General features: G+C 51.1%; 1 protein-coding gene across 1 annotated transcript in view; it reads left to right on the top strand.

Annotated features, from left to right (window-relative positions):
- Positions 1-26,803, top strand: part of itga11a (integrin, alpha 11a) — a 209,188-nt gene that overhangs the window by 17,439 nt on the left and 164,946 nt on the right. The window contains 1 exon segment of the mRNA XM_038813203.1: positions 12,363-12,474. Coding sequence (XP_038669131.1) covers positions 12,363-12,474 — 112 coding nt within the window.

Raw genomic sequence — 26,803 nt, 5'->3', positions numbered from 1 at the left:
GTGGTCCCAGCACAGACCCCTGAGGCAGACCACTAGTCACCGGCTGCCATCCAGAAAAAGATCCCTTTACCCCCAATCTCTGCCTTCTGCCAGTCATCCAATCCTTGATCCATGCCAGGATCTTACCCTGAACACCATGGGCTCTTAACTTATTTGACAGTCTCCTATGCGGCACTTTATCAAAGGCCTTCTGGGAGTCTAAATAAATCACATCCACTGGTTCTCCTTTGTCTAACTTCCACGTGCATATTGAAGTCGCCATGATTATTGTGATATTGCCTTTTTTACATGCCTTTTCTAGCTCCTGATTTATTTTCTGCCCCACATCCTGACTACTGCTAAGGGGCCTGTACATAACTCCCATCAGGGTCTTTTTACATTTGCGATTCCTTAACTCTGATTCTCTGCCTTCTGATCCTATATCGCTCCTTGCTATCGATTTAACTTCATTCGTTATTAACAATGCAACCCCGCCCCCTTTGCCCACCTGCTTCTCCTTTCGATAGGACACATATCCTTGGATATTTAGGTCCCAGCCCTGATCCCCTGGCAGCCACATCTCTGTGATGCCCACAACATCGTACCGGCCAATTTCAATGTGCGCAACAAGCTCATTTACCTTGTTCCATGTACTGCGCGCATTAAGGTACAACACCCACAACCCTGCATTGACCACCTCCCTTCTCACACTGGTCACCTTCTTTGCTCAGCCTAGCAGTGCCACCTGGGCACCCTGGCATTGCCCGGGTGGCATCAGTGGTGCCGGGGTACCACCCTGCCCAGAGCCAAACCACCCAGGGGCCCCCGATCGCCTGGGAGAAACCAGTGCTAAACGGCGCCCACTCGGGGATCTCGGAAGCTGGGCCGTTGGGTCTCGCGCCTTGGGTAACGACTGTGCGAATATATTTAAGTGCGCTTAACTGCACGCTTAAATATGCAAATCTGGAACTCGCCCAGTGTGGGCAGGATCCAGATCGCGACGTCGCACGAGATGGGGTTAGATCTCACGAGGCGTAACGAGCTCTGTTAACCTCACAAGAAGCATCCCGAGTCAGGCGTAACGAGTCCGTTGTATCGCGCCCACTATTTGAACAGGTGTGAGAATCACCCCAATAAAGTTATATGTAACGGCTCAACTGAGCAAGAGTTTCGCAGAGCCACGGGACACGCTGACTGGGCAGGCATCATTCTATTTCCCTGGCCTGCTGCTCTCGTTCATCGTAGTTTAACCCCCCGAGAAGCAACTTTGTTACACTTACGCGTTATAAACTCCTCTGGACAACCACTCGGCACCAACCTTCCATCTGAGCTGAAAGTTTAATGGTCCAAATCCCTTCCCAGAGACTTGAGCATAAAGTCAAGTCAGGCGCTCCCAGTGCCATACTGAGGGGCGGCTGCACTGTCACAGGTACCATTTTCTGGGTGAGATTTCAAAAATCAAAAGTCTCTCAGGTGCACTGTTTCGAGGAAAAGCCAAAGAGTTCTCCCCAGTGTCCCTCACCGAACTTCACAAAGACAGATTATTTGATCGTTCTCACATCACCGTTTGTGGGAGCTTAATGTAGCAAATTTCTTGCCACATTTTCTACACCGAATGCATGTCAAAAGTAGTTTAACGACTGCAGAGCACTTTGGGATGGTGTGTTAAGTGGCTTTGCAAATGCAAGTCATCCGTTCCCTGTCCCTCCTCTCTTGAGGGTGTTGTATCATCCTGGGAACGGAGCCATACGTCAATGGCTGGTCTTTAGTTAGCTGTTCATGTGCCTCTGGCAGCTGCAGTGGAGCGTTTCTGGAAGTGCCCTACACCACGTTGGCCAGCCTGTCTGGTGCAAACTTGACCCGCTGCGGAGTTGGCTGGCGATCGGACTTTGACAATTGAAAAGGGGGCTAAAGTGTACAAGTTTGTGTCTGCTGGAGTGTGTGTGAAAGTGTAAGTGTGTGTGTGGGAGCTGAACACACTTTGGATCGATTTTGGCCAGTGACCAGGCATGTTGCACTCTTCACAGGAGTATCGCCAGCTGAGCACATGACAAGATGTCAACACGACTGGTCAGAATCAGTGAACTTGCACAAACCTGATTCGACTGTATTTCAAGCTCTGGGAACACACCCAATCTGATTGACGGTTTCTGATGTGTCTCAAATCGGCAGGAGACCAGAGAAGGTGACACAAACACAGGTTTATTCTTAAGGCAAAAGTAAAGATACAGAGCACATAGCTGGGATTGGCGATCGTGGCAGTCCCAATCCGGGCCGCCTATGAAATGTTAGTTTCAGGAGACTCAGCTGCTAGACTCCCCCCCCCCCCCCCCCCCCCCACCCCCCCATGTCCCCCCCAGCCCTCAGCGGGGAGCTCGTATTCCACAGGCCCCACAGGAGATCAGATGGGTCGTCCTCGTGGTCCCCTGAGGGTTATGACAAGTTCCTCCTTTGGGTGGAGGTGTGGGGCATAGGGTGCTCTTCCCAAGGGCCAGTGCAGACCCGATGGGCCGAATGGCCTCCTTCTGCACTGTAAATTCTCAGATTTATGATTTCACTTCTTCTAAACATTCTTTCTCTCATCTCCCCTGTATTTCTTGTCCCACGCCTTCAATCTGCATCACCTTGACTTGTTCCATCAGCTGATGGGAACAGTTTTTCTTTGTCGACCTTATCTAAACCTGTCATCACCTTGTACACCTCGATCAAATCTCTCCTTAATCTCCGTTGTTCTGAGGAGAATCCCCCAGCTTCACCAATCTAACCTTGGAGATAGAATCCCTCATCCCTGGAACCATTCTATTAAATTTCCACACCATCCCTAGGATCCTCACACCTTTCCCAAAGGATGTTATTTGACACGGATGTCATGATATACACCAGTGTATTATGGTGCAGACACGTGCTGATAGACACACGCAGGGACCAATCAACATGTACAAACACCGCAGCCAATCACCAGTTAGAATACACACACTATAAAGGCAGAGGGCACCACGGTTCCCGCTCATTCTGGGTGCTGCCTCTCAGTGTAACAAGAACTCATCCAGCCCAGCACAGACTCACAACACGTGCTGAGAGAATCAACTGGTTCGGACAAGGCTTAGGTCTCTAGTTTAAGTTAGCATCAATAAGACCCACAGTCATCGTGTGTTAGTTAGTTAGTTAGAAGTAGTTAATAAAATTGAGTTGAACCTTCATCAGTGTTGGAAGTGTCTGTTCATCTCTCAAGTCTACACTAGCCAACACAACAACGGAGAGGGCCATGCTCCATTTGGGTAGAAAATTGAGTCAAGTTCTTAACCTTCCCATCCAATCTGTGAAGTCAACCTGTATTGATGGGTTTGATGCATGTTCGATTGACAGGCTCACACCATGGCTGCGTGTTCCCAGAAATATCAGTATTTATTTAGGAGAGGTGGCTTTGTAATGCTCATTGATCTTTCAGATCCGAGGGCTGGATTAATTGATGGGATAATGGCCTCTTTGGGTTGGAAAGAAGAGTCATTACAGTGCAGAAGGAGGCCGTAAGTTATGTGCCAGTTCCCAGTGACTTTCTATGCCAGAATATTAGATGGTGAAGGATAAAACTGGAGCCAATATTTATGCCCTTTTGTTAACAGAGATACAGATCACAGACATTCGCCTCTTAACCCAACAACCACAGTCTCAGCCTGTTCCTATGTATAGGAACACAAGTGAATCCCCAGTCACCGCACTACCAGAAGGATGTGGAGGCTTTGGAGAGGGAGCAGAGGAGGTTTACCAGGATGTTGCCTGGTCTGGAGGGTGTTAGCTATGCAGAGAGGCTGAATAGACTTGGACTGTTTTCATTAGGAAGATGGAGGTTGAGGGGCGACCTGATAGAGGTCTACAAGATTGTGAGGGGCATGGATAGAGTGGATGGGCAGGTACTCTTTCCCAGGGTGGGGGGATCAGTCACCAGGGAGCATAGGTTTAAGGTCCGTGGGGCAACGTTTAGAGGAGATGTGCGAGGCAGGTTTTTTACGCTGAGGGTGGTGAGTGCCTGGAACGTGTTGCCAGGGGAGGTTGTGGAAGCAGATACATTAACGGCGTTCAAAAGGCATCTTGACAAACACATGGATAGGATGGGTATGGAGAAGTATGGCACAAGGAAGTGCTGAGGGATTTGGCCAAAGGTGGCATCATGATCGGTGCAGGCCTGGAGGGCCGAAGGGCCTGTTCCTGTGCTGTATTGTTCTATGTTTGAATGCTCACCTCCTGAACACAATTAAACACAATGAATGTGCAATTGGCAATCTCATTCCAAGAAGTCATTTGGGGCAGAGTGCAGAGAACACTGGATTGAAACATGCCAGCCTAACTTAATGCTGGAGGGTTTGATGCTGATGCAGAGAAATGGACTTCACCTTGGGAAGAAGCCTTGATGGGAAACTGCACCAATGAGTTGATTTAGGGGCTGCGACTTTCAGCAAGTGATCCTTAGAGTGATTTTCACCAACCCGGCCTTGTTGAAACAAAATCAGAATCGTAGGAAGGTGGCAAAAGTGAATTCTGAATGAACAAAGGAAAATATTGGACGGAGAGCTGAAGGAATGAAAGAATTCAAGAAATGAGAGTTAAGTGTTAGTAAAATGATCGCACAGTGCAATTCAGGAAGACTGGCAGCATTTTGCAGTGCTGAATGATGATTTGTTTTTCCAGTTTGGCTTTGGACTGTGAGTGCTGTCTAGCTGGAGTGGGTCCAGCACTAAGTCACTACTTCAGTTAACCCAGCACTTCTTGTGATGATCTGCCTATCCCTCCGAAAAGTTAGAGTGAAAAATGTTTTTCCTTGATCTTGGCAAGTTAGATCATCATCAGAATGTGGACTATGAAGGAAAAGATTGCTTACCAGCGCACAGCGCACCTTTTAAAAAGGAAGATGATACCTTCTCAATGGAAGTGACTATTGGAGGAAAGGCAAGGAGCCAGCAGACAGACAGATGCTAAAGCACAGGATTTTATCGTGCTGTGGCCAATTTAACAAGCCCATTGCATTAAGCTCTTGGACGAGACAGTCTTCTTCCCTTCTTTTCTTATTCATCCCAATAAAACAGGAAGAAATACGACCCTTGTCCTGTTCATGATATTCCGTTCGGTCTGCTTACCCTGTCGGCAATCTGCAAATCATTGGATGCATTGCTGGTCACCTTGCAAGATCCTATAGACTCTGGAACAGTTCCTACAGATTGGAGAGTAGCTGACGCAACCCGACTATTTAAAAAGGGAGGGAGAGAGAAAACAGGGAATTATCGACCGGTTAGTCTGACATTGGTCGTGGGGGAAATTCTAGAGTCCATTTTAAAATATTTAATAGCAGAGCACTTAGAAAAGAATGGCAAGATCAGACAGAGTCAGCAATACATAAGCGTATTCATGCTTGACAAATCGACTGGAATTTTTCAATGTAACTAGTAAGGTTGATGAGGGGGAACCAGTGGATGTGGTTTATTTAGACTTTCAGAAGGCTTTTGACAAGGTCCCATGTAAGAGATTAGCATGTAAAATTAAAGCACATGGGTTTGGGGGTAATGTATTGAGATGGATAGAAAACTGGTTGTTAGACAGGAAACAAAGAGTTGGAATAAACAGTTTTCTTTAATAAATGGCAGGAAGTCACCAGTGGGGTACAGCAGGGATCGGTACTGGGACCACAGGTATTCTCAATATTAATGATTTAGATGAGGGAACTAAATGTAGTATCTCCAAATTTGCAGAGGACACTAAGTTGGGTGGGAGGGTGAGCTATGAGGAGGAGGCAGAGATGCTTCAGCAGGATTTGGACAGGCTGAGTGGGCAATTGCATGGCAGATGGAGTATAATGTGGATAAATGTGAAGTTATCCACTTTGGTGGCAAAAAGATGAAGGCAGATTATCTGAATGACTATAGATTGAGAGAGGGGAATGTGCAACAAGATCTGGTTGTCCTTGTACACCAGTCACTGAAGGTAAGCATGCAGGTGCAGCAGGCGGCAAAGTAGGCAAATGGTATGTTGGCCTTAATTGTGAGAGGATTAACAGACAGGAGCAGGGATGTCTTGCAGCAATTTACAGGCCCCTGGGCATGATGGTACCCTGACACTCCTGTGGACACCCAGACACCATGGCACTGCCGGCCTGAGAGCCTGGCAATGCCACCCAGCTGAGCCCGTCAGTGCAGGAAATGAGATAAGCTCAGCCTGTGGGGGGCGTTCTGACCGATGCCATAAAAAAAACGCCAGAGTCCCGTTTGATAACGAGGTCATTCTCAACGCTGCAGGCGACGAGAAAGGTCCCACTGTAAGTGCCCAAAGGGGGACTCTGTTTTTTGCACGTTAAGTCGTGCCCAATGTTACCGATGTGGAAGTAGGCAGTCTTTGCAATGGAGTGTATTGAACTGTTACAGTCTGTGATATAGTTATTCCCAAATCTGCATTTGTTTGATACATACAGTTGAGCAATTAATCGTCAACCACTGCTGTGGGTCTGGAGTCACATGTAGGCCAGGCCAAGTCAGGTTGGCAGATTTCCCCTCCTGAAGGGCATTAATCAGATGGGTTTTCACAACAGCCTGGAAGTTTGAAGGTCAATGTTAATCAGACTAATATTTTATTCCAGATTCATTAGTTAAATTTGAATTGCCCCTGCTGCCTGCTGGGATTTGAAGTCTTGATCGGATTTGCAGGCCGGTGGGATTTTGCACTCTCCCCGAAGTTAATGGACGTTTGAACGGCTCGACGCATCTTACCTCGTCCCCACCGCGCCAGGTCCGTTAAAGTCCGTTCCTTATCTCCAGACCATTCATTGGGGATTCTGGGTCACTAGCCCAGGAACATCAACACTATGCTCCCACCCCCTAGTACGAAAGGAGCATCTGTGTTGGAAACTCAGTCAACAGTGGGAGAATATACACTCTGGCTCAACTTGTCCTTTTGTCCGAAAGGGATTGTGGCTCTTGAGGGAATGAAATTGGGGTAAAGTTATGGGGCGAGATACCCGTTTCCCAACGGCGATTTTGTAATCGGCGATCTGGCGGAGAATCCCTTTTTACGACGGAATCGGGGGAGCCGCCTGTTTTACGCAAATGGCATCGTCACGGTGTGCGCCGCACACTGTTGGGACGGCCTCAAGATATCACCTGAAGGCCCTTCCCTGATGCTCTGCCCCCGATGAGCCGGTAAAAGGATGGCACGGGGGATGTGCGGTCCAGCGCCGCCACAGTCAGGGGGGAGCCTTGCTGCTGGCCGGGGGTGCTTCAGCGAAGGCTGGGGGGACTGGCGGGGGTGGCCAGGGGGCACCGTCTGGCAGGTCAGGTCCGCGCACGGCCGGCACCATGGTGTACGGCGCGACCGCTGCAGGTCAACGGCAGGCATATGTGCGGCCACGGACCCGGCAATTCTCCGGCCGTTTATTTGATGGAAGCCAGGCGTTTTACGTGGCACAGCTGCTTGCCCCTCACCGCAGCATCGATAAGGGGCCGACGACAATTTCTATCCATGTAAAACCCCACAGATCCTCCGGACTTATCCTCAGAATCGGAGAATCTGGCCCATGGAATCTGTGATGATGGCATGTTAGACAGGCAATCGCATTTGGGTATCAGGGTACTTTTGGAAGTTGACCCTAATGTATTTAGATATCATCGAAGGACAGTCAGTAGATGAGGTATGATAGTGATATCCCGTAGAGCCCTCCCTGAGTTATATTCTAACACTCATTACTGTTAGAAATTACTCTTGTATTCTCAATATTCTGAATGGCCAGGCTGAGTCACAAAACTCAATTAGCTCAGGTGGGCAATTTAACGAAATGAAACTCGGATATTCTGGTCGGGATTCTCCATCGGTCGTGGGTCCCAAATCGTGGCCGGCGCCAATGCCACGCCTCGGTGCCTGCACAACGGCACCAATGTGTTCTGCTCCGCAGGTACAGTAAACGCCGTTGGCATATCATTAGCGGGGCTGACCCGGTATTCTCCGGAGCCTCCGCGATGCTCCACCTCCGCCAGGAGGAATTGGAGATGGCGAGGTTCACTTGTGTTTTCAAAAATCAGGAAACGGGTGCCGTGTGCTGCTGAAGGAGAGAGAGAGAGAGAGAGATGATACGGAACGTGTCCAACTTTGCCCTATGCACTAGTGTGCTGATAGTTGTGCTGCTGGCTGGGAGGCTTCTGGCAGGGCCGGGGGGGGGGGGGGGGGGGGGGGGGGGGGGTGTGTGTGTGTGTGTGGAGAAGGGGGGAGACCAGGAGACAGACAGTGGGGTCGGAGTGGACGGGCATGGAACACCATTGCTGCAGCTGGCAAGGCAACTATGCGACCGCGCACTGTGAACTGATTGTGTCACTGGTCATATGGGGGTTCCGCCAGGCCACCCCACCAAGGTACTCTCGAACCCCAGCCAACCTATCAACGGAACGGGCGTACGCCAGCAGAACCAGTACTGCCTTGTTGGCTGGGTGGTGGAGTGCTAATATGCGCCTGCAGCTTGTCAGCCTCTCGACTGTCAATCCCGACCCTGGCGAATCCGTTGCCGTCTTTCATTGGAATTGGCCGTGTTCTGCGTTGCGCCGCTGCTCGCCCATTAACAACTCCTGAATTGCTCCGTGAGTGGCACCAATTTAGCTGTCGTCGAAAACCACCGATTCTGTCCCAGCGTCAGCACATAGGGCTGGATTCTTCGGCCGCGCCCGCCGCAAGATGGTCACGGGCGGGACAGGCACCATGGAAAGGTGCGTTGACCTCGGGAGGAAATTTCTTATCGCCGGGCGGGCGCGGCCGGTGAATCCCGCCCTTGGTCTCTGGAACGGAAACTTGTTCTTTGTTCTTTGAATTAAGTTCATTCACTCAGAAAACTATTGCTTGTCTTGCAAAGCAATTTATTTTAAAATGGGAGCAGCTGCCTGGGAATTATTCTCTGTAGTTTTGCATTCGGATTTCTACCTGTCCAATATTTAAACTCCATTGTTTCAAGTGACATCTGTGTTTCAAATCATTAGTCATAAATTGCATCAATTTTCACAGTAGCGAAACAGTTTCCAAAGCGGTTTGTGTCCAGACGGTGTCTCTCTCTGTGTCCAGACAGTGTCTCTCTCTGTGTCCAGACAGTATCTCTCTCTCTGTGTCCAGACGGTGTCTCTCTCTCTGTCCAGACGGTGTCTCTCTCTGTGTCCAGGCAGTATCTCTCTCTATGTCCAGACGGTGTCTCTCTCTATGTCCAGACGGTGTCTCCCTCTGTGTCCAGACGGTACCTCTCTCTGTGTCCAGACGGCATCTCTCTCTGTGTCCAGACGGTATCTCTCTCTGTGTCCAGACGGTATCTCTCTCTGTGTCCAGACGGTATCTCTCTCTATGTCCAGACGGTATCTCTCTCTATGTCCAGACGGTATCTCTCTCTGTGTCCAGACGGTATCTCTCTCTGTGTCCAGACAGTATCTCTCTCTATGTCCAGACGGTGTCTCTCTCTCTGTCCAGACGGTATCTCTCTCTGTGTCCAGACAGTGTCTCTCTCTGCGTCCAGACAGTATCTCTCTCTATGTCCAGACGGTGTCTCTCTCTCTGTCCAGACGGTATCTCTCTCTGTGTCCAGACAGTGTCTCTCTCTGCGTCCAGACAGTGTCTCTCTCTATGTCCAGACAGTATCTCTCTCTATGTCCAGACGGTGTCTCTCTCTGTGTCCAGACGGCATCTCTCTCTATGTCCAGACGGTATCTCTCTCTGTGTCCAGACGGTGTCTCTCTCTCTGTGTCCAGACGGTGTCTCTCTCTGTGTCCAGATGGTGTCTCTCTCTCTGTCCAGACGGTATCTCGCTCTGTGTCCAGACAGAACCTCCCTCTGTGTCCAGACAGAATCTCCCTCTGTGTCCAGACAGAATGTCTCTCTGTGTCCAGACAGAATCTCCCTCTGTGTCCAGACAGAATCTCCCTCTGTGTCCAGACAGAATCTCCCTCTGTGTCCAGACAGACAGAATCTGCCTCTGTGTCCAGACAGAATCTCCCTCTGTGTCCAGACAGAATCTCCCTCTGTGTCCAGACAGAATCTCCCTCTGTGTCCAGACAGAATCTCCCTCTGTGTCCAGACAGACAGAATCTCCCTCTGTGTCCAGACAGTGTCTCCCTCTGTGTCCAGACAGAATCTCCCTCTGTCTCTAGACAGAGAGAAACTCCCTCTGTGTCCAGACAGTGCCTCACCTCAATCCTTTATTGTTGCCCACGCTAGGTCCAGACGGTGTCTCCCTCTGTGTCCAGACGGTACCTCTCTCTGTGTCCAGACAGAATCTCTCTCTGTGTCCAGACAGAATCTCTCTCTGTGTCCAGACAGAATCTCCCTCTGTGTCCAGACAGAATCTCCCTCTGTGTCCAGACAGTGTCTCCCTCTGTGTCCAGACAGACAGAATCTCTCTCTGTGTCCAGACAGAATCTCCCTCTGTGTCCAGACAGAATCTCTCTCTGTGTCCAGACAGAATCTCCCTCTGTGTCCAGACAGAATCTCCCTCTGTGTCCAGACAGAATCTCTCTCTGTGTCCAGACAGAATCTCCCTCTGTGTCCAGACAGAATCTCCCTCTGTGTCCAGACAGAATCTCCCTCTGTGTCCAGACAGAATCTCTCTCTGTGTCCAGACAGAATCTCCCTCTGTGTCCAGACAGAATCTCTCTCTGTATCCAGACAGAATCTCCCTCTGTGTCCAGACAGAATCTCCCTCTGTGTCCAGACAGAATCTCCCTCTGTGTCCAGACAGAATCTCTCTCTGTGTCCAGACAGAATCTCCCTCTGTGTCCAGACAGAATCTCTCTCTGTATCCAGACAGAATCTCCCTCTGTGTCCAGACAGAATCTCCCTCTGTGTCCAGACAGAATCTCCCTCTGTGTCCAGACAGAATCTCCCTCTGTGTCCAGACAGAATCTCCCTCTGTGTCCAGACAGAATCTCCCTCTGTGTCCAGACAGAATCTCTCTCTGTGTCCAGACAGAATCTCCCTCTGTGTCCAGACAGAATCTCCCTCTGTGTCCAGACAGAATCTCCCTCTGTGTCCAGACAGAATCTCTCTCTGTGTCCAGACAGAATCTCCCTCTGTGTCCAGACAGAATCTCCCTCTGTGTCCAGACAGAATCTCCCTCTGTGTCCAGACAGAATCTCCCTCTGTGTCCAGACAGAATCTCTCTCTGTGTCCAGACAGAATCTCCCTCTGTGTCCAGACAGACAGAATCTCCCTCTGTGTCCAGACAGAATCTCCCTCTGCGTCCAGACAGAATCTCCCTCTGTGTCCAGACAGAATCTCTCTCTGTGTCCAGACAGAATCTCCCTCTGTGTCCAGACAGACAGAATCTTCCTCTGTGTCCAGACAGACAGAATTTCCCTCTGTGTCCAGACAGTGTCTCCCTCTGTGTCCAGACAGACAGAATCTCTCTCTGTGTCCAGACAGAATCTCCCTCTGTGTCCAGACAGACAGAATCTTCCTCTGTGTCCAGACAGACAGAATCTCTCTCTGTGTCCAGACAGTGTCTCCCTCTGTGTCCAGACAGAATCTCTCTCTGTGTCCAGACAGTGTCTCCCTCTGTGTCCAGACAGAATCTCTCTCTGTGTCCAGACAGACAGAATCTCTCTCTGTGTCCAGACAGTGTCTCCCTCTGTGTCCAGACAGAATCTCTCTCTGTGTCCAGACAGACAGAATCTCTCTCTGTGTCCAGACAGTGTCTCCCTCTGTGTCCAGACAGAATCTCTCTCTGTGTCCAGACAGAATCTCTCTCTGTGTCCAGACAGTGTCTCCCTCTGTGTCCAGACAGAATGTCTCTCTGTGTCCAGACAGAATCTCTCTCTGTGTCCAGACAGAATCTCCCTCTGTGTCCAGACAGAATCTCCCTCTGTGTCCAGACAGTATCTCCCTCTGTGTCCAGACAGAATGTCTCTCTGTGTCCAGACAGAATCTCCCTCTGTGTCCAGACAGAATCTCCCTCTGTGTCCAGACAGTGTCTCCCTCTGTGTCCAGACAGAATGTCTCTCTGTGTCCAGACAGAATCTCTCTCTGTGTCCAGACAGAATCTCCCTCTGTGTCCAGACAGAATCTCCCTCTGTGTCCAGACAGAATCTCCCTCTGTGTCCAGACAGAATCTCCCTCTGTGTCCAGACAGAATCTCCCTCTGTGTCCAGACAGAATCTCCCTCTGTGTCCAGACAGAATCTCCCTCTGTCTCTAGACAGAGAGAAACTCCCTCTGTGTCCAGACAGTGCCTCACCTCAATCCTTTATTGTTGCCCACGCTAGGTTGAAACCTGACAGGAAATGTTTTTTTCTGGTTCTCATGCTTGCAAATTATGTTCGCGTGTGATTACAAACTAGTCATGTCAAAGAGGGTGAGCAGTAAGTTTGTCTTTCTTCCATCCAACAGTTCCTTCTGACACGTTTAACATTGACACCAAGTGGCCAAAAATCATCAGGGGCTCTGCGGATGCACAGTTTGGCTACACAGTGCAACAGCACGAGGCAAATGGACAGAAATGGTAAGAATAAGAATTCCTTATGTTGATACTGATGATTAGTTGTCAAATGCTGATGAATGTCGAGTTATGGAGAAGGGGGAATAGCGAGGAGAAATGAACTGACGATGGATTGTTGACTTTATGATTACTAGCTGCTCTTGTGAGTAGTTAGCAAAGAGAATGAACACCAAGGCCTCGCTCCTCAGAACCCTTGGTAAGATTTTCACATCAGATGTATTTGTTGATGGTGACGATTGTTGGATTTGGCAGCAGCCTCACCTTTGGTGTAGTCGTCTCTTACCAGTGGCGGTAAATGTCTGGATTGTGTCGAAGATCCGTGATATTTGTTGTACATTCCTCGACAAACATTTGCCTGCACTTCTGCACAGTGCTTGAAGGTGATGGGTGGGTAAAGGGCTAGACTCCAGCCTCCCAAGCCTGGGTAGATGGGCTGAAAGTTTCTGTTTCTACTCATCACTGAGCCCCCCCCCCCCCCACTCGTGACTGAGCGCGCCCCCTCTCTCATCAACACATAGATTGAAAAACTCACAATAATGTCCTTTTTACCATCCCGCACCACAAGCTATTTCTACCCATGGAGTGTGCAGCCCGAAATGTTAAGCTTTTCAACCCCGATACCAGCATTGCTTATCCATTATGAACATAAAGAGACTAATTCAACTCTTTTGCTTATACGACACTAGAGAATCATCGTTCACCGTTTGAAGCAAAATCTGTTTTGAACTCATGTACCGACCTTTGGTAACAAAAATGGGATGGCCTCTCCTCTCCTCCCCAGATCTTCCTTGGAATTCGGCAACGATCCATACTTGACAATAACGCCTGCCAATGTCAGGCATGTGTCAGCTAATAAACAGCTCCTGATTAAGTGCACAGATGTTTAGCTAGCCAAAATACAGAAGCTGCTTTCTTGGCAGGTGTGCTTGACAGAAAAATCCAACTTAATGTCGTTTGAGAATTGGGCTGGTTGGCTGATCAGACTTAATCCTCCAACAAACCCTGTGCAGTTCTTGAGCTCAGGGGCTCAACCGCATTTATTCCGTCTCTTGAGAGGAAGAGAATAACTACATGAGGAACAAAATCCAGCAGATAACATTGTAAAGATTATCCGTAGCCAACTCGCAGGGTTAGTGACCCAGTGATGAAGTGTTGCGTTCTCAATTAGAGGGCTGGTCTATTGAGTTCTTCCCCCTACCTACATTTCCTACACGATTAAGTGGGCCTCACAGACCAGCTGCCAAACAGCAGTCGGCATTGTTGGGCTCTAAGAGGAGATTTGCATGAAAGAATCAGCTCCCCTTGCAGCAGTTGTCCTGGTCTCGAGCCAATATAAGAGAAATTAACACTCCACAGATTGTGAACAAGAATGATTGTTACATTTGGTGGGATTAACAGTTCAGAGAAGATCATTGAGTGCAGAGAATCACGTCAAATTAACAGCTCAGCAATGGGTTATGTTGGGATTATGCGCTACATGAGCCCCCTGTACCCACTTTTCCATGGCATGTCGTACTCATAAATAGTTGACCCTAAACGCGACTGGTTAAGTGACAGAAATGATTATATCGCTGCCTACAGTTTAACTTGTCCAGAATTTTGCAGAAGACTGCACATAGACTGTGAAGGAAAAATTTGAAGTGGGTTCAAAATAATTGACTTATGGTGAATTATCCTGCGCTCGCTCAATTGAATAAACTGATTAATGTTGTTCGGTGGACCTCAAGCATATGTGGAACAAGAACTTTTGTTTATATACCGCATTTAACGTAACGAAATGCCCCCAAGGTGCTTCACGGAACCGTTATCGAACAGAATTTGACACCGAAACACAAGACATTCAAGAACGGTTGATCAAAGAGCATCGGAGAAGAAGTGGAGAGAGAGTTAGAGAGATGGAGAGGGTGAGGGAGGGAATCCCACAGCTTCAGCTTTTCGCAGTATTGGCTGCCAAAAGTGGAATGATGATAATCAAGGATGTGAAAGAAGTCAGCATTGGAGGGGTGCAGACACCTTACATGGTTGTCGGGCTGAAGGAGGTTAAAAAGACAGAGAGACCACGGAAGGATTGGAAGACAAGGAGGAGAATTTTGAAATCGGGTAGCAAAATGATCCAAGGCACTTAAGGCACCTTGTCCACCTGACAGACAAGTCACCAGGACCCAATGAACTGCACACCAGGGTTTTAATGGCAGTGGCTGCAGAAATAGTGGACCCATTGGTTGAAGTTTTTCGTAACTCACTCAATTCAGGAAGGGTACGGCAAGATTGAAAACAGTCAATGTGACTCCCCTGTTCAAGAAGGGAGAAAGGCAGAAGGCAGGGAACTATAGGCTAGTTAGTTTAACATCTACTATTGACAAGATGCTGGAGTCAATAATCAAAGAGGAAATAGCTAATCATTTAGGAAAGCTGAATATAATCAAACCTTGTGAACACGGTTTTATGAAAGGTAAATCATGTTTGACGAATTCGCTTGAATTCTTTGAGGATGTAACAGGGAGAGTAGATAAAGGGGAATCTGTAGATGTAGTGTATTTAGATTTCCAAAAGGCATTTCCCACGGTGCTGTATAAGAGGCTGGTGCATGAAGTAAAATCCCATGGAATTGGAGGAAGTGTGTTAGTATGGTTTGAAAACTGGCTGTCAAATAGAAAACAGAGAGTTGGAATAAGTGGGTCCTTTTCAAAGTGGAAAGATGTAACTGAAGGAGTATCACATGGATCAGTTCTCGGCCCGCAATTGTTAATTATTTACATTAACAACCTGGAGGAAGGGACAGAATGTAAGGTTTCCAAATTTAGCAATATTACGAAAATAGGTGGAAGGGAATGTTGTGATGAGGATATCAAGATTCTGCAATGGAATATAGATTGAGTGACTGTGCGAAAACCCTGGCAAATGGAGTTTAATCTGGGAAGTGTGAGGTCATGCATTTTGGTAGGAGGAATCAAAAGGTTGATTATTATCTAAATGGAGAGAGACTGCAGGTGAGTGAAGTACAGAGGAGTGACGTACAGAGAAGTGACATACAGAGGAGTGACATACAGAGGAGTGACGTACAAAGGAGTGACATACAGAGGAGTGAAGTACAGAGGAATGAGGTACAGAGGAGTGACGTACAGAGGAATGACGTACAGAGGAGTGAAGTACAGAGGAGTGACGTACAGGGGAGTGAAATACAGAGGAGTGACGTACAGAGGAGTGACGTACAGAGGAGTGACGTACAGAGGAGTGATGTACAGAGGAATGAAGTACAGAGGAGTGAAGTACAGAGGAGTGAAGTACAGAGGAGTGAAATACAGAGGGGTGACGTACAGAGGAGTGACGTACAGAGGAGTGAAGTACAGAGGAGTGAAGTACAGAGGAGTGAAGTACAGAGGAGTGAAGTACAGAGGAATGAAATACAGAGGAGTGAAATACAGAGGAGTGAGGTACAGAGGAGTGAGGTACAGAGGAGTGACGTACAGAGGGATATGATCTAGGTGTTCTAGTGCATGAATCACAAAAAGCGAGCAGGCAGGTCCAAACAGCAGCTAAGAAGGCAAACAGCATTTTAACCTTTATTGTAAAGGGGTTAGAGTTTCAAAATAGGGAGGTTTTGTTGCAATAATAATAATCTTTACTAGTGTCACAAGTAGGTTACATTAACATTGCAATGAAGTTACTGTGAAAAGCCCCTAGTCATCACATTCCGGTGCCTGTTCGGGTACACAGAGGGAGAATTCAGACTTGTGGGAGGAAACCGGAGCACCCGGAGGAAACCCACGCAGACACGGGGAGAACGTGCAGACTCCGCACAAATGGCAACTCAAGCTGGGAATCGAACCTGGGACCCTGGCGCTGTAAAGCAACAGTGCTATCCACTATGCTACCGTCCACCCTCGTGGTGGTGTCAGTTATAGTTCAGCATTCACAGATCACCAGAAAGAAAGTCTTTCAAACTTAACTCTTTTGGTCTAAATATTTTATTACCATGATTTACATTTATTCAGTCCTGCCCGTAAAAGGGATCGCCTTATGTATTTTGCTGGTCAGTTCGTTTTTAACCTTGAAATAATACACCTGCTGCTTTGATAGGATGACGTGCGGAGCCAAATTCCTTCCAGAATGCTTGGGCTTTAATGATTAACCCAGTCCTTCTGCTTTGGTATTTTACAGCTTTCTGTTCATAATCTGAGCAGTATTGTCCCTAAACACTGTCAGCCGTCTGGGTTTAAACACAAATCACTGAAAGGAAACACATTGAGTTGGGGGCGGACCAATAAAACAAAACCAGGACGAAACCTGTGTTGCCGCACTGGACCTGAATTAATAGCATTGAAATGTTTACCGTCCTGAACGAGAGGCATATAAATTAGTAGCGCTTGTTTATTCTAAAAGCAGAGGGTGCGATCTAACAGCCACGGTGCGCCTGGCGCAGATCGGTGCGAACCGGTTAGATTGCGGGAGAGGCCGAAATTGGGATCCGTGCCTGGCATCGATCGCTTTCCGATCTAACCGGTCTGCTCCCATTGGCAGGGTCAGATCCTGCCTAGACGTGTGAGGTTCCAATTAACACCAATTGAGGGCAATCTCCATGGGCAGGATTCACCCTTACCCGGCGGGGCAGGGGGGACCCGGCGGGATGGAGTGGCGTGAACAACTCCGGCGTCGCGCCGCCCCAAAGGTGCGGAATCCTCCACACCTTCAGGGGCTAGGCCCACCCCGGAGTGGCTGGCGCCCCGCCGGCCAGCGGGAAAGCGGCTTGGCACCACGCCAGCCGGCGCCGAAGGGCCTCCGCCGGCCGGCGTGAGTCGGCGCATGTGCAGGAGCGCCAGCGCGTGCTGGCGTCATCCCCGCGCATGCGCAGAGGGATTCGCTTCTGCACCGGGAATGGTGGAGGACCACGGCCTCCGGTGCGGAAGGATAGAGTGCCCCCGCGGCACAGGCCCGCCTGCGGATCGGTGGGCCCCTCCCGGGGCCAGATCCCCCTGCACCCCCCCAGGAACCCCGGAGCCCTCCCGCGCCGCCAGGTCCCGCCGGTAAGGGACCTATTCCAGTTTACGCCGCTGGGACCGGCAACAGACGGATGGGACTTCGGCCCATCGTGGGCCGGAGTTTTCGGGCAGCCCAGCGCCCATTGAGTTGCGCCAGACCCCACCATTCTCCGAGTCGGGCAGTGCAACTCATACCGGGCCGGTTTTTGGGGGGCGGGAGAATTAGGAGGATGGCGGGGGCAGGATGCACGTCGACCCCCGGCGATCCTCCTACCCCGCGAGGGTCGGAGAATCCCACCCATGTCATTAAAGGGTGGCCATCTATCCCCACCGGGAGGTCACACAGGAGCTCTTTAGCACACCTATTTAAAAGCGGGAAGCTGGCGGAATGGCTGTTGAAGGGATTGAAGGGGGTGAGTAGCCATCTTTGAAATTGGGCATGCAGCCCAGGGGCTTCTACCGAGGCAGCAGCATCCTCCACCTTCGCCAGGATGCCCCAGGTCCAGGGGGTAATCGATGGCACGCATGTTACATTGCGTGCACCGGGGCATCAGCGAGTGCCCAGGGCGTGGAAAGGGTTCCACTCTCTGAATTTTCAGCTCGTATGTGACCACCACCTCTGGGTCATGTACGTGTGCTCACACTTTCCAGGGAGGGTGCATGGCAGCTATATCCTGGGACACTCGGAGATCCTCCCCGTTTTTGAGGACCACCCCAGGATGACTGGTTGGCTCTTGGGTATAAGGGGTACCCGCTGAGGTCCTGGCTAATGACACCAGTGCGGAGGCCAGAAACCGACGTGGAGACCCAATACAGCGAGGCCCACGCGCCCACCCGTGCAGTCATCAAACTGCTCAAAATGCAATTCCGATGCCTGGACCGATGCTGGTGCATTGCAGTACACCCCCCAGAGGGTACTCCGCTTTGCCCTATGAAACCTGGCACAGCAGTGGGGCAACGTGCTGGAGGAGGAGGAGGGGCGTGTGGCCTGGTCTGAGGAGGATGAGGAGGAGCCGGACCAGGGTGATGGACCTTCTTCAGTGGGTCAATATACAAGGCGGGAGAGTGATGATCACTCGCTGTGTGGAAAGCTCTGCTGCTCCCCAATCAATGAAAGTCTGACTCCTGTCCTTCTGCTGACAGCGCCCTCACACCCACCACATGCAACGGGGTCTCTGCAACGGGGGTTCTGGCTCAAGGACCACTGTGCCTGGGGGGGGCAGGGAGTGGATGGAGTGGAGGGCATCTGTGGGGGTGGGGTGGAGGCAGGTCTGCTGTGAAGGCTGCACATGTATCAGGTGTAACGTGTAACATGTTTTAATAGTGAACATTCAAAACCTCCATTGTCCCTAGCTATAAATTATGCCCACCCCCCACCACCACACCTCCCCCCGATTCCCCCCCCCCCCCCCCCCCCCCCCCCCCAGTGCCCACTCAGTGATCCTCAATCTTCTTCACCTTCCATGCTCTGCTGCTATCTCAAGGTGTATCCCCCACATCAGTCAGGACAGCCTGTGGTCTTTTATGCCCTTGGTGGGAGTCCTCTGGGGGCCAGGCGCCCGGCCAACTTACTAGTGTCACTAGCATCGCCATTCCACCCTGTTCTGCCCGCTGACCTTGAGACGCACCGCTGTCAGGAGGGGGAGTATTCGAATGAGTTGGAGACTGTCTCTCTGGTGGCAGATATCAGGTTGGCCTACAGAGCTCCCTCCTCCCTGATGATGCCCCTAGGGCCCTGGGGGTATCCATGGGATGAAGGGGCAGCTGGAGTGAGCTACAGAGGCCTCTGTGTCATCCGGCTATGCCGGCCCTGGAGCTTCCTTGTTATCTGCACCATGGTGTTGACTCCCTCAGTGATGCTTCTCAGTGACTCCAGTGACTGGGCCATGCTCCAGTGCCTCGGCAATGTCCATCTGCCTCTGGGACCCGTCACTCAGGACTGGGCCATACTCTGCAGAGCCTCGGCAATGTCCTTCTGCATCTGGGACCCGTCCCTCAGGACTGGGCCATAGTCTGCAGAGCCTCAGCAATGTCCTTCTGCATCTGGGACCCATCCCTCAGTGACTGGGCCATGCTCTGCAGAGCCTCGGCAATGTCCATCTGCCTCTGGGACCCATCCCTCAGTGACTGGGCCATACTCTGCAGAGCCTCAGCAATGTCCATCTGCCTCTGGGGCCCGTCCCTCAGTGACTGGGCCATGCTCCAGTGCCTCAGCAATGTCCATCTGCCTCTGGGACCCATCCCTCAGTGACTTGGCCATGCTCTGCAGAGCCTCGTCAATGTCCATCTGCCTCTGGGGCCCGCCCTCAGGACTGGGCCATACTCTGCAGAGCCTCGGCAATGTCCTTCTGCATCTGGGACCCATCCCTCAGTGGCTGGGCCATGTTCTGCAGAGCCTTGGCAATGTCCTTCTGCATCTGGGACCCGTCCCTCAGCGACTGGGCCATACTCTGCAGAGCCTCGGCAATGTCCATCTGCCTCTGGGACCCATCCCTCAGTGACTTGGCCATGCTGTGCAGAGCCTCAGCAATGTCCTTCTGCATCTGGGACCCGTCCCTCAGGACTGGACCATACTCTGCAGAGCCTCAGCAATGTCCTTCTGCATCTGGGACCCATCCCTCAGTGGCTGGGCCATGTTCTGCAGAGCCTCAGCAATGTCCTTCTGCATCTGGGACCCATCCCTCAGTGGCTGGGCCATGTTCTGCAGAGCCTTGGCAATGTCCTTCTGCATCTGGGACCCGTCCCTCAGTGACTGGGCCATGCTCCAGTGCCTCAGCAATGTCCATCTGCCTCTGGGACCCATCCCTCAGGACTGGGCCATACTCTGCAGAGCCTCAGCAATGTCCTTCTGCATCTGGGACCCGTCCCTCAGCGACTGGGCCATGCTCCAGTGCCTCAGCAATGTCCTTCTGCATCTGGGACCCGTCCCTCAGCGACTGGGCCATGCTCTGCAGAGCCTCAGCAATGTCCATCTGCCTCTGGGACCCATCCCTCAGTGACTGGGCCATACTCTGCAGAGCCTCGGCAATGTCCATCTGCCTCTGGGACCCATCCCTCAGTGACTAGGCCATACTCTGCAGAGCCTCGGCAATGTCCTTCTGCATCTGGGACCCATCCCTCAGCGACTGGGCCATGCTCCAGTGCCTCAGCAATGTCCTTCTGCATCTGGGACCCATCCCTCAGTGACTGGGCCATGCTCCAGAGCCTCAGCAATGTCCTTCTGCATCTGGGACCCGTCCCTCAGCGACTGGGCCATGCTCCAGTGCCTCAGCAATGTCCTTCTGCATCTGGGACCCGTCCCTCAGCGACTGGGCCATGCTCTGCAGAGCCTCAGCAATGTCCATCTGCCTCTGGGACCCATCCCTCAGTGACTGGGCCATACTCTGCAGAGCCTCGGCAATGTCCATCTGCCTCTGGGACCCATCCCTCAGTGACTGGGCCATGCTCCAGAGCCTCAGCAATGTCCTTCTGCATCTGGGACCCATCCCTCAGTGACTGGGCCATGCTCCAGAGCCTCAGCAATGTCCTTCTGCATCTGGGACCCGTCCCTCAGCGACTGGGCCATGCTCCAGTGCCTCAGCAATGTCCTTCTGCATCTGGGACCCGTCCCTCAGCGACTGGGCCATGCTCTGCAGAGCCTCAGCAATGTCCATCTGCCTCTGGGACCCATCCCTCAGTGACTGGGCCATACTCTGCAGAGCCTCGGCAATGTCCATCTGCCTCTGGGACCCATCCCTCAGTGACTGGGCCATGCTCCAGAGCCTCAGCAATGTCCTTCTGCATCTGGGACCCTTCCCTCAGTGACTGGGCCATGCTCCAGTGCCTCAGCAATGTCCATCTGCCTCTGGGACCCATCCCTCAGTGACTGGGCCATGCTGTGCAGAGCCTCGTCAATGTCCATCTGCCTCTGGGGCCCGCCCTCAGGACTGGGCCATACTCTGCAGAGCCTCAGCAATGTCCTTCTGCATCTGGGACCCATCCCTCAGTGGCTGGGCCATGTTCTGCAGAGCCTTGGCAATGTCCTTCTGCATCTGGGACCCGTTCCTCAGCGACTGGGCCATGCTCTGCAGAGCCTCGGCAATGTCCTTCTGCATCTGGGACCCATCCCTCAGTGACTGGGCCATACTCTGCAGAGCCTCGGCAATGTCCATCTGCCTCTGGGACCCATCCCTCAGTGACTGGGCCATACTCTGCAGAGCCTCGGCAATGTCCTTCTGCATCTGGGACCCTTCCCTCAGTGACTGGGCCATGCTCCAGTGCCTCAGCAATGTCCATCTGCCTCTGGGACCCATCCCTCAGTGACTGGGCCATGCTGTGCAGAGCCTCGTCAATGTCCATCTGCCTCTGGGGCCCGTCCCTCAGGACTGGGCCATGCTCCAGAGCCTCAGCAATGTCCATCTGCCTCTGGGGCCCGCCCTCAGGACTGGGCCATACTCTGCAGAGCCTCGGGAATGTCCATCTGCCTCTGGGACCCATCCCTCAGTGACTGGGCCATACTCTGCAGAGCCTTGGCAATGTCCATCTGCCTCTGGGACCCGTCCCTCAGGACTGGGCCATGCTCTGCAGAGCCTCGGCAATGTCCATCTGCCTCTGGGACCCATCCGTCAGTGACTGGGCCATGCTCCAGTGCCTCAGCAATGTCCATCTGCCTCTGGGACCCATCCCTCAGTGACTGGGCCATGCTCTGCAGAGCCTCAGCAATGTCCATCTGCCTCTGGGGCCCATCCCTCAGTGACTGGGACATGATGTCAAGGTTCTCCGCCATGGTGTCACTGATTGAGCCATGCTTTGGACACCACCACTCAAGATGCTTACCTCGTGCTGCAGGCTTTCCACTGCTGTGTTGGCCTCGGTGCTGGGACCTGGGACCCTGGAGCTGTGAACCAACTGTGCTAACCACTGGGCTCTTTCTTCATATGTCAGTCGCCACCCCTGGAACTGGTCTGGTGAACCTTTACTGGACACCCTCAATAGCAAGAATGTTCTTCCTCAAACTAGGAGATCAATACTCCACCCAATACTCAAGGTGAGGTCTCGCCAAGGCCCTGTATCACTGCAGCAAGACATCCCTACTCTCATACCCAAATCCTCTCACTATGAAGGCCAGCAAGCCATTAGCGTTCCTCACCGCCTGCTGTACCTGCATGCCAACCTTCGTTACACTTCCCCTATTCCTAAACTGCCACCATTCAGATCATGATCTGCCTTCCTGATTTTGCCACCAAAGTGGATAACTTCACATTTACCCACATTGTATCGCTTTTGCCAAGAATTTGCCCGCTCAGCCAGGCTGTCCAAGTCACCCTGCAGCCTCTGTGCATCCTCCTCACAGCACACACTGCCACCCAGCTTCGTGTCATCCGCAGTTTGGAGACATTGCGTGCAATAAACTCATCCAAATCATTAATGTACATTGTGAAGAGCTGGGATCCCGGTACTGAACCCTGCGGTTCCCCACTAGTCACCGCCCGCCACTCTGAAAAGGACCCATTTACTCCCACTCTCTGCCTCCTGTCTGCCAACCATGTCAATGCATCTGACTGGGACTCAGCTAAGTTCTGGGATCCAGCAGACCTCCGACTGCTGACTCCATTGGATGTTCCTGCCTCCATCTGATATGCATCAGCAACTGGGTGGTACTCCCCAGATTGTGCCCCCGAAGCCTGTCCACTGATGCTGCCCACCGAGCTGTGTGTCTCTGGGCTGGTGGATGTTGGAGATGAAAGCAGTAACGCCTCGCTGGTGGTCTCCTTTCCCCTCCTAAGTGTTCTCTTGGGTGGCAGTGGGGGGGGGGGGGGGGGGGCACACCATATGGCATGACCCCCATCAGATGCAGAGCCTGCAAGAGAATGGACATGTGGTCAGCGAGAGGGAGGGATCATTTTGTCTGACATGAACAACTCACTCGAGGCAGGTCACCTGGGTAAAGGAGCAGTGGACCCTCACCTGTGTGGCGCAGGCCAACCTCGCTGTCACTGCCCACTCTCTCCTCGGCCAACCCCACAATCTCCAGGACCCATTCTCCATCGGGGGTGAGGGCTCTGATGTCTGGGCCCTTTCCCGCCTGATATGGGCCAAATTCGCTAGCGGGGACAGAGAAGGGGTATTGTGGGCCACACACTTAATGATTTGGGGGTGGCCTATGCCAGGTGGCATGTGTGGGCACCACTCGTGGGCATGGAGGGGTTGTGCTGGTGGGTACCAGGGTGTGCTGGGGCACGGGTGATGTGCTGTTGGGGGAGGGGGGAGTCGAGGCGCCAGCTGCCGACTTGTTGGGGGGCCGGATAGGGTGGGGGGCAGAGGCCAGGTGAGATTGATGCCAGGGGACCGGTGTTAACTTCCCCTTGCAGCCCGACGGAGGTCATTGGCCTTCTTCTGACATTGTTCGGCTGACAGCCGGTGCCACCACCTCCCAGGCGGCATTGGTGGGCCCCCCACCCCCCCAGGGCGTCCCCTCTCGCATCCACGACTTCCAGCAGCCTGGCCAGGTTGGCATCCCCGAAGTGTGGAGCAGATCTGCGGGTCTGGAGGGAACGTTTATGAGCGGCTCCCCCTTGTTAGTGTGGAGTTGCCGTGCCCAGGTCTGGCAAATCAGCTGGCGGGACAACCGGTTCCAACATGTTGCTCGTGGGGGATCATTTCCGGCATAATGTGCCATTAGATACGGGCTGCAACTCCCGGTTCGGCAGTCGGGAAGCACCCGGGATGTCGCTCCCGATATGACAATTGGAACGTTTTCCGTTAAATCGTACCCATTATTCTTCAGAGTGCTTGAGGAGCAATGGCCCAAAAATCAAATCTGAATATTTAAGAATAATCTGCCTCTTATACTGCAAATGGCAGAACCCTTAGGAACATTCACCGAGAGAGGGATCTGGGTGCGCAGGTCCCTAAAGGTGGCACACAGGTGGCCAAGGTGATTAAGAAGACATATGGCATGCTTGCCTTCATCAGCTGGGGCATTAAGTATAAGAGTTGGGGACTCATGTTGTAGCTATATAAAACCTTGGTTAGGCTGCATTTGGAGTATTGAGTGCAGTTCTGGTCACCATGTTATCAGAAGGATGTGGAAGCTTTGGAGAGGTTCACCAGGATGTTGTCTGGTCCCGAGGGTTTTGGCTATGAGGAGAGGTTGAATAAACTAGGACTGTTTTCACTGGGAAGAGAGAGGCTGAGGGGAGACCTGATAGAGGCCTACAGAATTATGAGAGGCATAGACTGGGTGGATAGTCAGAGGCTTTTTCCCAGGGTGGAAGTGTCAATTACAATGGGGCACAGGTTCAAGGTGAGAGGGGAAAGTTTAAAGGGAGATGTGCAAGGTAGGTTTTTCACGCAGAGAGGGGTTTGTGCCTGGAACGCACTGCCAGAGGATGTGGTGGAAGCTGGCACGTTAGCAACATTGAAGAGGCATCTGGATGGGTACACGAATAGGGAGGAAATAGAGGGACACGGACTGAGTAAGGGCAGAAGATATTTTTGGGGGGGGCAACATGATTGGCACAGACTTGGAGGGCTGAAGGGACTGATCCTGTGCTGTACTTTCCTTTGTTCTTTGTTCTTTTGGAAGATGTTTTAACACTAGAGAGAAACATTTTAGATGAATACTATTCTGGATGGTAGGGTTCATCTCTAGCTAAGTTCACCTCCTGAAGTGAAAACTGTCCCTTAAAAGTAAGGGTGAGGACCGGTAACCAATCTGAGGATTCACCCCGCGCTGTGTAAAAACAAAGCTAGCCTACAAATAACAGCCAGATTCAGCTCTCTGCTCAAATAAGGAGAAGGTTCTTCACCCAGAGGGCGGTGAACCTGTGGAATTCTCTACCACGGAAGGCTATGGAGGCCAGGTCACGGAATATATTTAAGAAGGAAAGAGATAGATTTCTCGGCTCTGAAGAGGTCAAGGGGTATGGGGAGATCGTGGGAGTATGGTGTTGAGATGGGATCTTCAGAATGAATGGTGGGGTAGGCTTATCGGGCTGAATGGCCTACTCCTTCTCCTCTGTTCACTTGGTATCATGCCCCTTAAACTTTACTGCTGGAATCGTTTTAAACCCAAGTTTTTACTCGGTGGCTTAAAGCTTCATTGCTCCATGAGTTACTTCAAATCCCAACATCAGTGCAGAGGACATCACATGGATAATCACTGGCATTTATTAGTTTGTTTTTACAAACCATTGCTGTGCAACATCATAAATAAAGGAAACTTGGAAGCTATAGCATCGTGGCTTCCCATCAGTTAGTGATAGACGAGCAATGGCATTTTTAAACCACAAAGGAGGAATGTCTCAATGGAAGATCGTTAAGGAGAAAACAGAATTGATTGGGCTAAAGGGGGAGGATGGTTGCAGGTTGGGGGGGGGGGGGGGGGTACCAATGACAGAGAAAGGCTTTCTGCAAGGCTCTTTAAATGAAGGCAACAAAGTGGAATGGCTCTGGAACAGATATGGTGCAGGAATGTAGTGACTGGAACTGTAGCAAAGGTGTCAGAAGTAATGAATGGAAGATACAGCTTGCAGCCTTTGGCAGCCTCTGAATATCCCAAGGTGCCTCACAGACAACGGAAGTACTTCTGGAATGTGGTCACCGTTCTAATGTAGAAAAGATGGCAGACAATTTGTGCGCAGTAAAATCCCACAGACAGCAGCGTGATACTGACCAGGTTGAAGGATAAATATTGGACTGGACATTTTCGGAGATCGTGCCTGGCTCTTTCAATCGTTTGAATGGATCTTTTCCATGGACCTAAGAGATAAGACAGGGCCTCGGTTTAACTTTTCATCCGACAGACGGGCATCTTGACAGTGCAGCACTCCCTCAGTACTGGGCTGACGTGCCAAAGCGGATTAAGTGCTCTGTCTGGAATTGAACAAACGTCAGACTCAGAAAGTGCTACCAAATGAGCTGCCGCGAGTGGATGTTAATCCAGTGCCGGAGAGAGGGAGTGGAATAAAAAAAATACAGCTGGAGGAAATCACTTTGCAGCAACAAATCTGATCAACCCATCCCAGCATTAAAACAAACTGCAGCAACACAATACATGACCAACAAAGAACATTTGATGCCTGAAAGTGGATAATGTACTTCTATTTTACTCTCCTTCCACTAAATGCCAAAACAACATCTCTTCAGGTCAAATCATATTATTATTCACTCTGATCTCCATGGAAACCTTTTATTTGAGACTTCTATGTTCATGTATATGTAGTTCAAGAAATGACTCGCCCCCACCTTCTCAAGATTCACCAGGAACAGGCAATAAATGTCAGCTGCATGTCATCAATCAATAACTTAAATAAAAACTTGGATTATTAGGAGGCTTTTATTATTTTGTAGGTTTTATAAGTACGCTATTA

This window comes from Scyliorhinus canicula, chromosome 12 (assembly GCF_902713615.1).
Source record: "Scyliorhinus canicula chromosome 12, sScyCan1.1, whole genome shotgun sequence".
In the NCBI taxonomy this organism is placed as follows: Eukaryota; Metazoa; Chordata; class Chondrichthyes; order Carcharhiniformes; family Scyliorhinidae; genus Scyliorhinus; species Scyliorhinus canicula.
The sequence above is the reverse complement of the archived record's forward strand: the minus strand, read 5'-3'. Positions and strand labels throughout refer to the sequence as shown.